At 45.5% G+C, this 16608-nt stretch overlaps 1 protein-coding gene across 4 annotated transcripts; it reads left to right on the top strand.

Annotated features, from left to right (window-relative positions):
• The first annotated feature begins 469 nt into the window (after positions 1-469).
• On the top strand, positions 470-7828 carry ZBTB14 (zinc finger and BTB domain containing 14). Of its 4 annotated transcripts, none has more exons than XM_031439142.2 (3): positions 470-778; positions 3171-3254; positions 4364-7828. In XM_031439142.2, the coding sequence occupies exons 2-3, from the start codon at positions 3252-3254 to the stop codon at positions 5708-5710; spliced, it is 1350 nt and encodes a 449-aa protein (XP_031295002.1). In that variant the 5' UTR covers positions 470-778; positions 3171-3251; the 3' UTR covers positions 5711-7828. The 4 variants fall into 4 exon arrangements, with proteins under 4 accessions (XP_031295002.1, XP_064337640.1, XP_031295004.1 ...); XM_064481570.1 differs by having other exon boundaries at positions 763-778; positions 2990-3254; XM_031439144.2 differs by lacking the exon at positions 470-778 and adding an exon at positions 1435-2491.
• The last annotated feature ends 8780 nt before the right edge of the window (positions 7829-16608 follow it).

Genomic DNA, 16608 nt, shown 5'->3' with positions numbered 1-16608 from the left:
CGCGGCTCGCTGTCACGGGTGTGCGCGGAGGGGAGGGTGTCCCAGGCGCCCGCCCTGGCGTCGCGGGCGAGCCCCGCAGCCGCAGCGCCCGGCCTGCGCGCGCCCGAGGGCGGCACTGCCCACGCACATGCACACGCACGGGAGCGCCGGGCTCCCGCGTCCCCGGTGCTGTGCCGGCGCCGGGCGCGGGCGGGAGCTCAGGAGTCCGAGCGGAAGGCGGCAGCTGCAGGCGGAGCGGGTGCCCGCGAGCGGCGCTCGTGCATTCGCTCCTCGGCCGCCGAAGGCCCGCCCCTGTCCCGCCCACCCCTTCTCCCGCGCGCGGGCTCCGCGCGCCCCAAGCCGCGCGCGTGCGCGCGCCTGCGCAGGCCAGGGCCCTCCGGGGGCGGCCCCGTAGACTCCAACGATAGCGTCGCAAGGTCCCGGATTAACCCTTTCCCCGCTCGCCCATTTAGAGGCCCGGTCGGGTTCCGTGCCTGCGCAAGCCGGCGGCGCGCCTTCCCTCTGGCCCGCACCGCGCATGCACGGGAAGGGGGGGTGCCGGTGGGGGTGTTCACGGCCGGCTAGACAGTCTGTGCTCGTGCAGGAGGAGGGCTGCTACCATCAGGGACGTGCACGATTCCCCCCACCCCGCCCCCTCCCCAAACTCCAAAAAAAAAAAAAATCCAAAACACACTGCCACCCACCGTGCCCCCGCGCCCCGCGTCCATCCTGTCCCCGGCCTGCGTGCAGTGAGCGCGGGGAGCCCACGGCGAGTGTCTGTGGCTGTGCCAGGCTGCAGGTAAGCGCGGGCCAGGGGTGCGGAAGGGGCCCGGGCCGGCCGCGAGGCGGGCGCGGGGGCGCGGGGGCGGCCGGCGGCTGGCGCGGCGGGGCTGCCCGGAAGAAGCGCGTTCTCGCCGCGCTCTGGAGCACCAGTCGGCTCCAGGATGTGCAGGCGGCCTCGGCGGCGCGGCGCGAACGGGGCCGGGCATGGGGACGGGACGTTCCAGGGGCCGCGCAGGCCGGCGAGCGGGCTCAGGCAGCAGCCGGGCGGCGGCAGTGGCGGCGGCGGCCCCGCGCGCGCGCTCGCCGAGCCTCGGCGGCGGAGTTCATGGCCGCCCCCGCTCGCACCGCCGCAGTGCACCGCGGTGGGGGTGGGGACGGCCCGGAGCCCGGCGCCGAGCACGGCCCGCTGGGCGCCGCCCCTCCGAGCTGCGGGCCCCGCCGCGCCGCCCCTAGCCGCCCGAGGAGGAGGGGGCCGGGACCCCCGCGCTCGCACTCCCGGGAGCGCCCGCGGAGCTCGGGAAGCCGGCCGCGCGCCGCCCCCGCCCCCGGCCGCGGGAGGGCGGGGGAGGCCCCGGCGCGAGCTGGCCGGGGAGTGCGCGGGGCGCGAGCTCCGGGCTCGCGGGCGGAGCGGGGCGCGGCGCGGCGCGGCGCGGGGCTGCGGAGCCCGGCCGCACGCCCGCTCCCGCTCCCCGCCGCCGGGGCCGCCGGGGGTCCTCCCTCTCGCGCTCGGAGGCGCGGCCCCAGCCTGCGCCGAATGCCCGATTCTGAAAGGGAAAGCGGCCCTTTCACCTCCCCGCTCCCGAGTCCGGGAGCTTTTGTTCCGGGAGGAATGCAAAGGCTTTATTCACTCCCCGGGCCTCCCGGGCCGACAGAAATGGGCGCGAGGCTTGGAAAGGCTCTGGGGCCGCCGTGGGTCTTGCGCTTCGCTCCCTGCTCCCACCCCCACACCCCTATCCCGAAGTTGCGAGCTTGCGACCGGGAAGTGGGGCCGCCGCCATTGTCGCGGCGGCTCCGGGGCAGGGGAGGCTGCCGCCGCCGCTTATGTAAGTTTGTCTTTGCGGGAGTCCCCGCTCCAGCTCGGTGGCGGCGGTTTGGAGAACCTTAATAAAGTGGGCAGCTTCGTACTGGAGGGGTGGTCGGGAATACATCTTTCCCTCAAGCTTCTGGGATAGTGGCAGCGGATGTCTTCCAGTTTGACTCACCTGAACTTGGCAATGGTTCATCTCAGCAGAAAAAAAAAAAAAAAAAAAGCTCCTCAGAGATACTGAAAGAGTCGGGGCCAAATAACACACTGGCCAAAAAAGAAAAAGAAAAAAAAAAATCCAGCGCAGTCATTTGTTACCATGGGTACTGTACGCCACTCCTGTGTCTGGTCCATGTACTTTTATCACACAAGCCCTAGGGAGAGCCGCTAGAATCAGGAGGAAGTGACCCCGGCAGGAAGGTTGTGCCTAGTTGCCTTCCCTTGAGGGTGACTGCAGGCCAGGGTGCACCTAGGGAACAGACAGGGCGGGAAGCAGCCTTAGAAATAATTTTGCCCAACCCTCACACTTGGCAGATGAGAAAATAGCCTGCTGCTCGAGGCAGCTTGGTGCTTTTGCTTTTCTGTAGAGAGAACTTCTAAGGGTTTTCAGGACTTTGGTCCTACCACACGCAAGTTTGTGTGGTCACTGTTTGCAGGGGAGACTTTGTTTTTCAGGATGTTGGTCTGCAGGATGGAGGCCCCATGGTAAGAGTTAAAACGTGTACAAAGCTAGAATTCTTTGAACCTCCCTGTAGGGGTAAAGGCAAAACACCTGGATTTCACGATTGCAAGCGTAGAGACCCGTGTAGTGTAAGTGATGTGTGCTACATCACACAGAAGTCTGGAAAGAAGAAAACTGCTATTCCCTCTCCTACAATGTTAACTGTTGGCTGTATGTACTTTTGTAACTTTATCTATATTAATAAACAATATATACTCTATATGAGCCTAGAGAAAAATGTGGAACGCTGTGTATCCAGCGGGAAATGGTGGGGGTGGGGAGCACTTACTGGCTTCCACTCTTTTTTTTTTTTTGACTTGCACTCTTGTGTAGCCATCAACATGCTTACAAACATGGACGTGGGCTTTGTTTGCGAGGAGAAATTCCTTAGTGGTTTTCCAACTCATCCTTCCCATCCCCAGTGCACCCCCCCAGGCCTCAAGTACTACAGCCCTGACCAGTCCCCGTTCATATCTGTTCAGAGCTGGACCTGATACTGCCAGCTACCCTCCTCTCTGTTCCCAACCTGAAAATGGGTACATGTGCACGTGGCAGGCCAAGAAAGGAAAGTTTATTTTTTGAAATCAATTCTTGAAAACATTCTTATTTAGAATTTGTGTTGGGGGAAGATCCGACCTTACTCTGTGTCCTTTTCTCTTGTAGGACTGGCGTGCCCCTGATCAGAGTTATTCTGATCTGAAGATTTTGGTGTTTAAAGCATTAAGATAATAGCCTGAGTTGTTCATGGTAACTATAACTTTGGATATTACATCTTGCAAATATTGTCTGGTATTAGCTTAAGATACATATCTCTCAGTTACGTATTAGCGCTTCTGTTTCTTTAGAGGAAATGTATATTTTCCTCATAGTTATACTTTGTTGAATCAAAGAAAATGTTTTTGGAAAGAAAACATACAGAACACATTATTTTAAAAAGATTACTTCTTTAACATGGTGACAGGTGTCTTTTGTGCCAGTTCCAAATTTTTTTTTGCTTATAAAATACTTGCAGCCCTCGTCAGGTGCATCCAGTCTTGATGACACTGTGATCTGGATAGCAGATAGATTGGCATCCAGAGGGAATGAAGGCGTTCGTCACTGTCTTCGCAAATGCCCTCTGATGCTCTGAGGGTCATATTAAACCTTAACCCTTGTTCAAATTGGCCCCAAAACTGGCATGGAAAAACCAGAAGGCAATGCTGAATGGAGTGTTTTGGCACCGATATCCCTTTCTAGTTCTGCAGCAGTGACCTGTCTCTTCCGTCCAGGAAGTAGAACCCTGTGAGCTGATAGTTGTTTTCCTGAATCTTCCTCTGCGTGACATTAAAGTAGACGCAACAGACGGCACTCGTGGATTCCTGCCTGAAAGCTGTGTCTTAAACCTGGAAGTTGAGTTATTTGTCATTAGTACCTCTAGTTGTCAGGAAGCATGGGTTCTGGAGCTAGATTGCCTGGATTCCAGCCCCAGCACACCACTGAATAACCCGATTATTGGGCAGGTTCCTCAGCTCATCTATAAAGTGAGGGTAGTAATACCTGTCTCTCGAGGTTATTTGATCCTTGGATTTGTGAAGATGTGGAAAGGAAAGCATGTAGAACAACGCCAGGCATGTGCTCAGGCGCTCAGTAGAAGTAGCCAGACAGATGCTCAGTGCGCGGATGATAGAAGTACCAGTATGGACATCCCTTGGTTGGGATCTGTATTTTCTACTCATATCCTTGAACCACTTCTGACGCTGACTTCTGAATTTGCCAGGGACTGAAAATTGCTCAGGAAATGAAAATCTGCCTGTGTGTTCTGTATGGGAAAGTCTTGTTCATAATTACCAAAGTTTCTTTGTCAACATTTTTCGTAGGAGTTTTTCATCAGTATGTCTGAAACCATTAAATATAATGACGATGATCATAAAACTCTGTTTCTGAAAACGCTAAATGAACAACGCCTGGAAGGAGAATTTTGCGACATCGCCATCGTGGTGGAAGATGTAAAGTTCCGAGCACACAGGTGCGTTCTTGCCGCCTGCAGCACCTACTTTAAAAAGCTTTTCAAGAAGCTTGAGGTTGATAGCTCTTCCGTCATAGAAATAGATTTTCTTCGCTCTGATATATTCGAAGAGGTCCTGAATTACATGTACACTGCCAAGATTTCCGTGAAAAAAGAAGATGTTAACTTAATGATGTCATCAGGTCAGATTCTGGGGATCCGATTCTTGGATAAACTCTGTTCGCAGAAGCGCGATGTGTCTAGTCCCGACGAAAATAACGGCCAGTCCAAAAGCAAGTATTGCCTCAAGATAAACCGCCCCATTGGAGACGCCGCTGACGCTCAGGACGACGACGTGGAAGAAATCGGAGATCAGGATGACAGTCCTTCCGATGACACGGTAGAAGGCACCCCCCCTAGCCAGGAGGACGGCAAGTCACCTACGACCACGCTCAGGGTCCAGGAGGCGATCCTGAAGGAGCTGGGGAGCGAGGAGGTGCGCAAAGTCAACTGCTACGGCCAGGAAGTCGAGTCCATGGAGACGCCCGAGTCGAAGGATCTGGGGTCCCAGACCCCTCAAGCCTTAACATTTAACGACGGCATGAGTGAAGTGAAGGATGAGCAGACCCCGGGCTGGACCACCGCCACCAGCGACATGAAGTTCGAGTATTTGCTCTACGGCCACCACCGGGAGCAGATCGCCTGCCAGGCCTGCGGGAAGACCTTCTCGGACGAGGGCAGGTTGCGGAAGCACGAGAAACTGCACACAGCCGACCGGCCCTTCGTCTGCGAAATGTGCACCAAGGGCTTCACCACGCAGGCCCACCTCAAGGAGCACCTGAAGATCCACACGGGCTACAAGCCCTACAGCTGCGAGGTGTGCGGCAAGTCGTTCATCCGCGCGCCGGACTTGAAGAAGCACGAGCGGGTGCACAGCAACGAGCGGCCCTTCGCCTGCCACATGTGCGACAAGGCCTTCAAGCACAAGTCCCACCTCAAGGACCACGAGCGCAGGCACCGCGGGGAGAAGCCCTTCGTCTGCGGCTCCTGCACCAAGGCCTTCGCCAAGGCGTCGGATCTGAAAAGGCACGAGAACAATATGCACAGCGAGAGGAAGCAGGTCACCCCCAGCGCCATCCAGAGCGAGACGGAGCAGCTGCAGGCGGCGGCCATGGCCGCGGAGGCCGAGCAGCAGCTGGAGACCATCGCCTGCAGCTAGAGAGGATGCGCGGCCGGGATGCGCGGCCCGCCGCATCCTGGTGCGCGAACGCCAGCCACTGTGCTTTTTGGTGGAAACTTACAGAGCATTGTACTCACTGGACTTAAGGCAGTGCTTGGTTACGTGTTTTTTAAACTTTGCAAGGAAGCACCCTTCCTTGGTTCTGACCAAACTGTTTCACTGTCCTGTCTGGTGTCTAGTATTAATGTCGCCAGTAAGCAACCCCCTCCCCCACCGTCTTTTTTATGATTTCTGATTTTAATTTGAGAACTCCTGTGTCCAGTGCAGAAGCGAGAGACTTCTGTTCCTTTTTTAATTCCTCTCTCCGCTTGGCACACGGGTGAGTGTGCTGCACAGAGTGATAACTGAGTACCTTGATTTCCTGGTCACCATTACATGTGACAGGGTCACACGAGCATTTTTAATAACTTAGTAAAAGTACTTCATCTAGACGCAGAAAGTAGTGGTGAGGACCCTGCGCAGATACGAAAACAAGTCCTGGGAATGCAGAATGGTCTTAGATTTATATATTTGGTTAATTTTCTATCACTGTTTTTCACTTTTTGTGTGTGTGTGTGTGTGTGGACAAATAATGGTGGCTCTGCCCAAGTGTTTCTTCAGCCCTTTTGATTGTCCCTACCTGTCCCCAAAGATGTCGTCACAAGTCCCGAAGGCTGAGCAAGCCCACAGGCGTGTTGGTGGTCTGAGGGCTGAATTTTTCCATTCCTCCTTGTTTAGGGCATTGCCTCTCTGCAGCCAGTGGAGTCTGTGGACTGGACCAGTGGCGAGAGGGTTAGAAAAGGGAGTCTAGGAACCTGGCTCTCAGAGACAAGCTTTGCACATTTGCCACGAGTCCAAGATTTCCTAAGTCAATTGATTCTGAAATTGGATTTTTATTTAGGATCAAAATTAAGACAAGAACAGGTATGCCTCTTCAGATACTTTGGGAAACTTGAAAGGATGTCAGCAAGCTTTTGGGCTCCCTGTAGCACGTGATTTATCCGTAGAGGGGATGCAGTGTCCTTCCTTAAATTAATACATTTAAAATCTTTTAAGTGTGTAAATAGTACAGAAGCATTGGTCTCATGTATCTCAAGTAAAAGTAGACAGCCGCACTTTTTTTTGCACATTGGATTAAAGTAACTTCCATCAGCAACAAACATCAGTCTGTTTTTAACCAATATTAAAGATTGTCAGACCAAATGTTTATGTTTTTGAAGTATATTTTCATCACTGGTTACAGTTTTAAGTAGAAGCTGACTGCCTTTTCATAGCCATAAACAGAATTATAAGTGCTGTTCCAATTTTGGTGTGCAAAATTTCTTTTTAAGCGTTTCTTAGGAATATATTGAAATACCGACAATAGTTTGAATTATGTTCTGTAATCAAGTACTAGTCAATTATTTTAGTATGTATCATTTTAGAAAAATGTCAATTTTTAAAATTTATTTTTGATTGCTAGGATTTTTTTTTAAGCTACATTAAAGCAATTTCATTTCATAGCTTGTGGCATTAACACCTGTAATTATTATTGTGAGAGAAATTTTATTTTTAAATTGGTGTATATTTTATGCCCAAGGTTGTAGGATGAAGATGCTACCTTTTTAAGAAACTTATTTATTGGTAAATGTTTAATTTAGTTTAAAGTTAACTTAATTTCTTTTCTTAAAAGTTGATTATTTTGTCCAAAAAGTAGTCCTGTCACTGTGTTTATATACTATTTGTAGAAGGGGGACTGAGTGCCGTTCCTAGGCTGTTTCAACCAAAGCAAAGGAAAAATAACTTAACATCTTGTTGATAGCGACTTTGACAAACCATTTTTTGGGGCCTTCATTTTTGTATATAAAAGAAAATATACTTCTTTCATTCCTGTTTTCATTTTTTTGCTAGCAGCCTTTCCCCTTCGCAGGTTTCTACCAAAGTGCATTTTCTGTACTGTCTTCGTCACGGTTTTACAGAGTTGCAAGCTCACCGCGCGGCACTGACCCTCTCTGAAACCACTTGATCACGGTGGTATCCTGAAAAAGAAAGCTTCATTTTCAGCACTTTATCTGCATTATGTAAATAATGTATCATGTGTCCTATTTTGCATGAGAAATATATTTGTGTTGTCATTTCTGCCACCGGTGCCGGGTTCATATGTGTTAGGGGTGCGTGTTTTCGAGGTTTCTTGGCGCAGCACGGTCGTGGCGTGGCAGGTCTCCTGTCTCCTGGTCGTTAAGCCTGCCTCTCTCCCCGCCCAGCTGGCTTTTAGTGTCCCCTTGATGGTGAAGCCCTTGCGTCCAGTGTTCAAGGGTACCTCCCGTCGCCGGGAGTTGATTCTGAAGTGTGCTTCCATTGGCTCTATATTGTGAGAGGGGAGGAAATTCTAATGTCATGATTACTTTTTCTCTGTTCGTCCAAAGAGAACATCTACAAACTTGATTTTAACTTTTAGGCCTACTTGCATTGCATTGGCGATGATTCAGGAAGGGAGTTTTGGAAATCTAAAATGAAGGTAACTTGCCTGCGAACTAACTTGATCACAAATGTAGAATTTTAGAAATTACACGGGTCACTCACTATCAGATGAGCCCAGTAAGTAACAAATTCCTCCTATTTTGTTGGGGGGAAAAAAGATTGCAATGAGAGTGATACAAGTTTATGTTTTTTTCAGTTTAAAGGATTATGTTGTGTAAGGTTATCCATAACTTCGTCCTTGGGAACCTGGAATTCATTTTTCTGATTAATGCTCTTAGTGGTAATTAGTCCCCAGAGCAGCCGTTAAGGCCTTTTGTGTAGCAGAACTAGTTCAAGGATTCTAGTCTTGAGTTTCAAGTTAAGAGTTAAGGAGCTGAGGCTTCTGGGAAGGAAAACGCGAGGCCAGCTCTCAGTTTCCTCCGCCATATTCACCTGTCACCTCCACCTCCCTCTGTCTCTGACCCAACACCCCACCCCCACCAGATGTATGGCAGACAAACAAGACATCCGGCTGGAGGAGGGAACCACAGTGAGAGGTGAGGGCCTAAACTGACTCTGCTTCCTTCTAATACTTAACTGAGATCGGTGAGTCGTTGGAGCGATGAGGACTCCCTGCCTCCTCAAAGCCACACTCCTATCCCGAGAGGTCCAACGGCGCCTTGTGCCTTGAATTTGGTCTCCATTTTTCACACCCCCTTGGACCTGTTCAAAATTCGTTTAATCCTGCCTGACAAAGCTACGGAGATTCAGGTACGTGTTGTTCATTCAACACGTATGAAGCATTGTGTGTGAGGTCCTGGGCTGGATCCTGGCAATCTCGAGGCAGAAGAGGCTTGGCCCCTGGCTAGTAGCCTCCCTTGCCCAGTCTGTCTTAAGCATTCTTTTGAAAAATGAAGATGGTGTTTGCCTGTGATTCCTTAAAGGTCAGCAAACTGATCTTATCTCAAGGGCCCTGGGTGTAATTTACCTTGATTGTGCCAGATTTCAGCAGTTGTGTGATTTTATGATCTCTTCAGAGATGTTCCCAATCACCTTTATTCCTGGAAATCTTTTCAGAATAGTAAAGAGGGAGTGTGGTTTACTGGAAAGAATTTTGGCGTCAAACTTGAATTGGACCCTGGTTCTGCTTACCAATTGGATAAATGAAGGCAAGTTCTCAGCTGCCCTGAGCCTTAGTTTCATCATTTCTAGAACAGCGATGGGGATTTCTCCGTTGCTTCTGCGGTGAAGGTCAGTGATAACCAGTACACATCTACTGCTTTTTCGGTGCACCGTGAATGCTCCCTTCTTCCCAAAGGGCATTCTCAATAGAGGAGCAGAAGCAAAAACGCATCCCCCTTGACTTTGACATCCGTCAGTCGATCATGGGCCCCCAGCTGTGGCCCGGCACCTCCTGTTGTCTTCTGAGCTAGAGCTAGACACAGAAGTTGTGTTTATCTTAGCATTTCTGTAATCTTCAACCAGTTCCCAGCCTTGTTGCCACCAACTCGAGGATTGCTCTTCGAGCTGGCTCTGGTTTTGTAATCTCATGTCTTTAAGTGGGTCATTGGAGGGTCGTCAGGTGTAAACGCTGGCCGCTGGATGGCTCCCTGCCGTTCTTTGGGAACCTGTAAGGACAGGGGCAGAATTGCAATTTGGACAGCTGGCTTTTGAATTTCATCTCTGAAATCATGCATGTGGGGGGATATGTTTACGTTTGCTTTTCTAAAATTGAATGCGTTTGAGACTACACCCGACTTTCCCTTTCTGGTTTCTGTGAATTCCAGCATGGATCTGTTACCTTCTCCCCAAAGGGGCTTACTCTGCTACTCCTCAAGAGTTCTGATTTTCCTTTGGTTCCAAAATGCCAGTTTACTGAATCACTTTGCTTTTCTTTGAAAGATATTTCCATCCACCTAAAAGTACTTTCTTTAGAGTAAGATCAAAGTCTGTCAGTCAACAAGTGCTGACTGAGTGTCCTGTGTGCCCAGCGGTGCACTAGACACTAGCGATGCCGCGGCGAACAGGACTGGCGTCACCCCGCCCTCATGGAGCGCTACGTGAAGGATGCTTTTAAAAATCTGCCGGAACATGTGTTTTAATGCAGTTCATGGAATATACTTTAGAAAATAATTAAGCATTTTTAACATACAGTCATGCAATTTAGTGGTGCCAGACATTCTCAAGTGACTTTTTTGAATGTATACTGAGAAAATACATTTGTCAAATATTACCGCTTTCATCAGATGCTTCTCAATTTCTCTCATTGATACTGAATTCTGGAAACAGGTGTGTAAAAGGAGACTAGGGTTTATTTCTTAAAAATAGTACATCCTGTCATCAAGAAAGGGTACTGATGGAAAGACAATTGGGAGAGTGAAAGAATGATAACCTGGGCTTCCCACAGCTTTGGACAAGGATATTAATAACCCAGAAGTTTCTAAAGGAAGGACCTCCATGAGCAGTACAGGTGTACAACTGCAGGGACCTCTTGGAGCCCTGGATCAGAGTAGGATGGCGTAAGCTAATGGAAAGCTGAAAGGAAATTTCTTGCGTTGGGGTTAGATCACCTTGAGGCTGTCGTCATTCTGATGAAGTTCTGTGAGAGCATCCTGTGCTGTGAAACTTACTTTGAATGTAGTTATTTTCCGTTTTCAAGCAGAGGGCAGAAGACTTCTATAGGTGATTCCTATCACTGGTTCTTATAGATCATTGCTGGGGGGGGGGTTATTTTGTTTTGTTTGCTCTCATTTGTCACTTTGAGCTTTGTCACTGAATAGTCAAGAGGATCAGGGATTTAATAATAAATCCTAGCCTATGTCGGATGTCTACCAGGTATCAGGCACTAGATAGACAATCTTTGTATGCTTTGGGACAACTCTCAAGGTACACATGATTACAGAAGACACCGAGATTCAAAGAAGTTAAAAATCCTGCCAATGTCAAGATTGTCATCAGAGCCAGGACAGAAGAACACGTCCCTCTGCCTGCTTCCAGGGCCTGTGCCCCTAGTCACTGTGTCAGATGCCCTCAAACAGGGAAAGAGCAGCTGTGGCCCTGCACACGTTCTCAGCAACTTCAGCCCATCGTTAGGGAGAGAGCAGCTGGAGGAGAGAGAGGCGTTTATGCCAACAGCTGCCCCGAGCTTTGTATAATAAATTAGTCCTGATATTTTAATTTTTGTAAGATATTTCCCATGCAAGGGGCCAAACACTACCCAACATTTTTTGCCTTGATTCGGGTCTGGAGGCTGCCCCCAAATAACATGGAAAACTGCAGATAGAATGTCATGGATGATTGCAAAATAACAAAGCTACCCGTCTGCTTTCTTCGCATGTCCCATTATGCAGTGAGCCAGGGAAATCCCACCAGACCAAAGGCCAGCTACTTTGGTGCCAAAATTAATGAGGTTTATAAGAATGGTTATCTGTGTCAGGAGATCTCCCACCCACGCTCTTCTCTCCGAAAGGTGTTAGGAAACTTGAATTCCGGTGCTACCTCCACTCCTTCCAAGCTGCCACTGCTCGCACAGGCTGTGTCATCTCTCACTGCCTTCCCCCAAAACGCAGACCGCAATTCCCTGCCCAGGTCACCCCACTCTTGCTTATTATTTCAAAAGATAAATTTTTTTAATAAGTAATAGATAAGAAATTTGGCTTTAAAGTGGTTTTTAAGATCAGATACAACTGATTTAAAATGTTACAGGAGGACAGATATAGTTAGAAGGGTAACCGGGACCATAATTACACTTCATTCTCGGGCTGTTTATATTTAACTCAATGAAGGGTGTGTGTATGAGTCCTGGTTTTACTAAATCTTGGAATACTTTACTCTTCTGCAATCTTCTGGCAATCTTTCAGCCAATATGAAAAAGGAAGTATTAACCAGATTGGAAGGCTAATGGGTCAGTTGGTCTGATAAGTGTAAACACGATGATATTTAGCAGTCTGCAATGAAATGTGACATTGAGAAATGAGGAATGGAAAGTGGCAAGGATGAATTAATTTTGGGTGCTATATAATTAATCATTATTTTCACAAACTCACATCTCTGAATTATGAGAGCATTAGAGTTTTCTTTTTTTTAACATTTTTTATTGAGTTACAGTTATTTTTCAATGTTGTGTCAAATTCCAGTGTAGAGCACAATTTTTCAGTTATACATGAACGTACATATATTCATTGTCACATTTTTTTTCGCTGTGATAGTTTTTTTTTTGTTTGTTTTGTTTTATTGAGGAATTACTGACATACATCACTGTGTGAGTTTAAGGTGTACAGCATGATGGTTTGGTTTATGTATATTGTGAAATGACTACTATAACAGGTTTAGTTAACATCCATCATCTCTTATAGATATAATAAAAAAAAAAGGGAAACGTTCTGGTGATGAGATCTTAGGACCTGCTTTCTTTCCTATACGTTTAACAGCAGCATTAACTATTATCATGTTGGACATTGCACCCCTGTATTTACTTTTCTTATAAGTGAAAGTTGCTACCTTTTGATCACATTCCTTCAATTCCTCCTTCTCCCACCTCTGGTAACTACAGTCTGATCTCTTTTTCTGTGAGTTTGGTGGTTTTTTAAAAATTAGATTCTGCACATAAGTGAGATCATACAGTATTTGTTTTTCTCTAACGTATTTCACTTAGCATGACATCTTCAAGTCCATGTTGCTGCAAATGGTAGGATTTCCTCATTTTTTATGGCTGAATAATATTCTATTACATATATATCTCACAGCTTCTTTATCCATTCATATGTTGATGGTCACTTAGGTTGTTTCCATGTCTTCTTGATTGGGAATAACACTGCAGTGAGCATGGGGGTGCAGACATCTCTTCAAATTAGTGATTTTGTTTTATTTGGATATATAGCAAGAAGTGGGATTGCTGGATCACATGGTAGTTCTATTTTTGATTTTTGGAGGAAACGCCATACTGTTTTTGTTTTCATAGTGCCTGTACCAATTGACAATCCCACCAATAGTGCACAAAGATTCCCTGTTCTCCACATCCATGCCAGCATTTGTTATCTCTTGTCTTTTTTGATTTTGGCCATTTTAACAGATGTGGGGTCATATCTCATTGTGGTTTTAATTTGCATTTCCCTAATGACTAGTGATGCTGAGCTTTATTTTTCTTTCAGTTTTATTGAGATATAATTGACATATAGCACTGCATAAATTTAAAGCATACAGCATAATAATTTGGCTTACATATATCATGAAATGATAATCACAATAAGTTTAATGAACATCTATCTCATACAGATGCAAAATTAAAGAAAGAAAAAATTTTTTTCCTTGTGAGAATTCTCAGGATTTACTCTCCTAACCACTTTCACATATAACATATGACAGTGTTAATTATATTTATCGTGTGCGTTGTACATCTTGACCACTTCATCCAGTTTCCCCTCCCCACACCCTTCACCTCTGATAACCACGAATCTAATCTCTTTTTTTATGAGTTTGTTGGCTTGTTTCTGAAGTATAATTGACCCAAAACACTGTGTTAGTTCCTGGTACACAACATAGTGATTTGATATTCCTATCCTTTTCAAAATGATCATCATTGTAAGTCTAGTTGTCATCTGTCACCGTACAAAGATATTAAATAATTATTCACTGTACTCCCCACCCCGTGCATTTCATACCTGTGACTCATTTTTTTATTTTTGCAACTGGAAGTTTGTACCTCTTAATCTCCCTCATCTATTTCCTCCCCAACCTCCCCTTGGCAACCACCTGTTTGTTCTCTGTATCTATGACTCTGTTTCTATTTTGTTATGTTTGTTCATTTGTTTTGTTTTTTAGATTCCACACAGAAATCAGGCACTTCAACAGGCATGAGGTTGTATCTCATTGTGGCTTTACTTTGCATTTCGCTCATGAGTGGTGATGTTGAGCACATTTTCATGTGCCTGTTGGCCACTCATACATCTTCTTTGGAAAAATGTCTATGTTCTTTGCCCATTGTTTAATTGGGATACTTGGGGGGTTTTGATGGTATGAATTCTTTGTATATTTCACATATTAACCCCTTATCAAATATATGGCTTGCAAATATCTCCTCCCATTCTGGAGGCTTTTTCACCTTGTTGGTAGTTTCTGTCGCTGTGCAGAAGCTGTTTAGTTTGATATAGTCTTTCTTGTTTATTTTAATTTTGTTGCTTGTGCTTTAGGTGTGATGTCCAAAAAGTCATTGCCAAGACCCATGTCAAGGAGCTTTTTTCTTATCTTTTCTCCCGTGAATTTCATGGTTTGAGGTCTTATATTCAAGTCTTGAATCCATTTTGGGTTAATTTTTGTAAGTGGTGTCAGACGAGGTCCAGTTTCATTCTCTTACATGTGAATACCCAGTTTTCCCGGCACCATATATTGAAGGCTCATATACTGAGCTTAGGTGGTTCTTCTTGTAGTTCCTTGAAGTGTAGCTAGGTTGTTTATTTGAGATCTTTCTTGCTTCTTAATGTAGGTGTTTATTGCTATGAACTTCCCTCTGAGAACTGTTTTTGCTGTACCCTGCAAGTTCTGGTATGCTTTGTTTCTCAATTTTCCAGTTTTCCTCTTGTTATTAATTACTAGTTTCATACCATTGTGGACAGAGAAGACAGTTGGTGTGATTTCCATCTTCTTGAATTTGCTAAGACTTGTTTTATAGACTCATACATGGTCTATCCTAGAACACGTTCCATGTGCACTTGGGAGAGTGTGTATTTTGCTGTTGTTTTATAACAAAATGTTCTGTATGTGTCTGACAGGTTCATTTGGGCTATAGTGTTGTTCAAATCCACTGTATCCTTATTGGTCCTCTATCTGTACAATCCATCCATTGTCGAGAGTGGGGTATTAAAGTTCCCAACTATTATTATATCACTCTTATTTTTTAAAAATGATATGGTAATAGTGCACAAGAAACAATGTAACTTTGGAGATAGAATGGAACTAGACTTACCCAAATTAATACCTGACAGCCACAGAATGCTTTGTAGTTTACATTATTTAATTAGTTCACAATATTTTGATACTATTGTCATTTTACAGACAAAAAAAAATTTTAATGGGATTAACTAGGTTCTTTGATTCTGGTAAGTGAAGACACTTTAATATCTGAATTATAAGCAGCCTGAAGTAGACATACAGGGTCTATTTAGTTTATATAAAGCTTTTGGCTCTTCCTAAAACTTCCTAATATAAAAGGCTAAGATTTGATTTAAAACTCCTGAGTTCCTAAAATTTGTTGTTTTTTGTTTTTACTGTGTATGACTATCTATTAGTTATCTTTCAGTATCCATCCTACTCTTGTTCTGTAGTAACTGAATTTTCAGTTGTGTACTGCACTTCTGACTAAAATCTCCAAAATTAGTTTTGTGGGTTTTTTTTTTTTCCTGGTGAAAAACTTTGAAAGTATTTCTATGAGAGACACCATCCCATATAATAATTTGAAGTGTGAGCTCGAGCTAGGAGCTAGATGGTTCGATTGGCTAGGTGTGAATTTTGGTTACACCACTAGCTTGGTGGCCTTGGACAATTTATTGAGCCTTTCTGGTTTTCAGTTTCCTTACCTGTAAAATGGGATAATAATAAAGTGAGAATTAAGTGAAATAACCTAGAGAAGGTTTTTACACATGACAAACACTATATTTTATTGTTATTTTCTATCTGTCAATGAAAAGATGGGACTCCTGGATTTCAGTCCCTTTTAGTCTTAAATTTGCTATATGAACTTTGAGTACGTGGTTTGATCTTCCTGAGTCCTTGATTTAAAGGAGGGCCTAGTATTAGACGATCTTTCAGGTTATTTCAGGATTCAAGTCTGTTGTGTTGTAATTATTTCATTAATTGGGATAATACCCTTTAGGCATTTTTGTCTATTTGTTTTATTGAAGTATAATTGACGTACAATATTATATGTTATAAGTGTGCAATATAGTGATTCCCAGTGTTAAAGGCTATACTCCACTTACAGTTATTATAACATATTGGCTATGTTCCCTGTGTTGGACAACATTAACCTTGTAGCTTATCTTATTTATATATATATATATATACACACACATACATATGTATCTTACATATATTTTTTATATAATAGTTTGTATCTCTTAACACTCTACCCTATGTTGCCCCTCCCCACTTCTCTCTCCCCACTGGTAACCACTGGTTTGTTCTCTGTTATCTGTCAGTCTGTTTCTTTTTTTTTTGCTATGTTCACTGGTTTGTTGTATATTTTCGATTCTACATATAGGTGGGGATCACACCATATGTCTTTCTCTGTCGGATTTATTTCACTTAGCATAATACCCTCCAAGTCCCTCTATGTTGTTGCAAATGGCACAATTTTCTTCTTTTTTGTGGCTGAGTAGTATTCATTTTATGTATATATGATATATAAACATATATATATGTGTATATATATATCCACTCATCTGTTGATGGACACTTAAGTTGCT

The sequence above is a fragment of the Camelus dromedarius genome, chromosome 32 (assembly GCF_036321535.1).
Source record: "Camelus dromedarius isolate mCamDro1 chromosome 32, mCamDro1.pat, whole genome shotgun sequence".
NCBI classification, from domain to species: Eukaryota; Metazoa; Chordata; class Mammalia; order Artiodactyla; family Camelidae; genus Camelus; species Camelus dromedarius.
The sequence above is the reverse complement of the archived record's forward strand: the minus strand, read 5'-3'. Positions and strand labels throughout refer to the sequence as shown.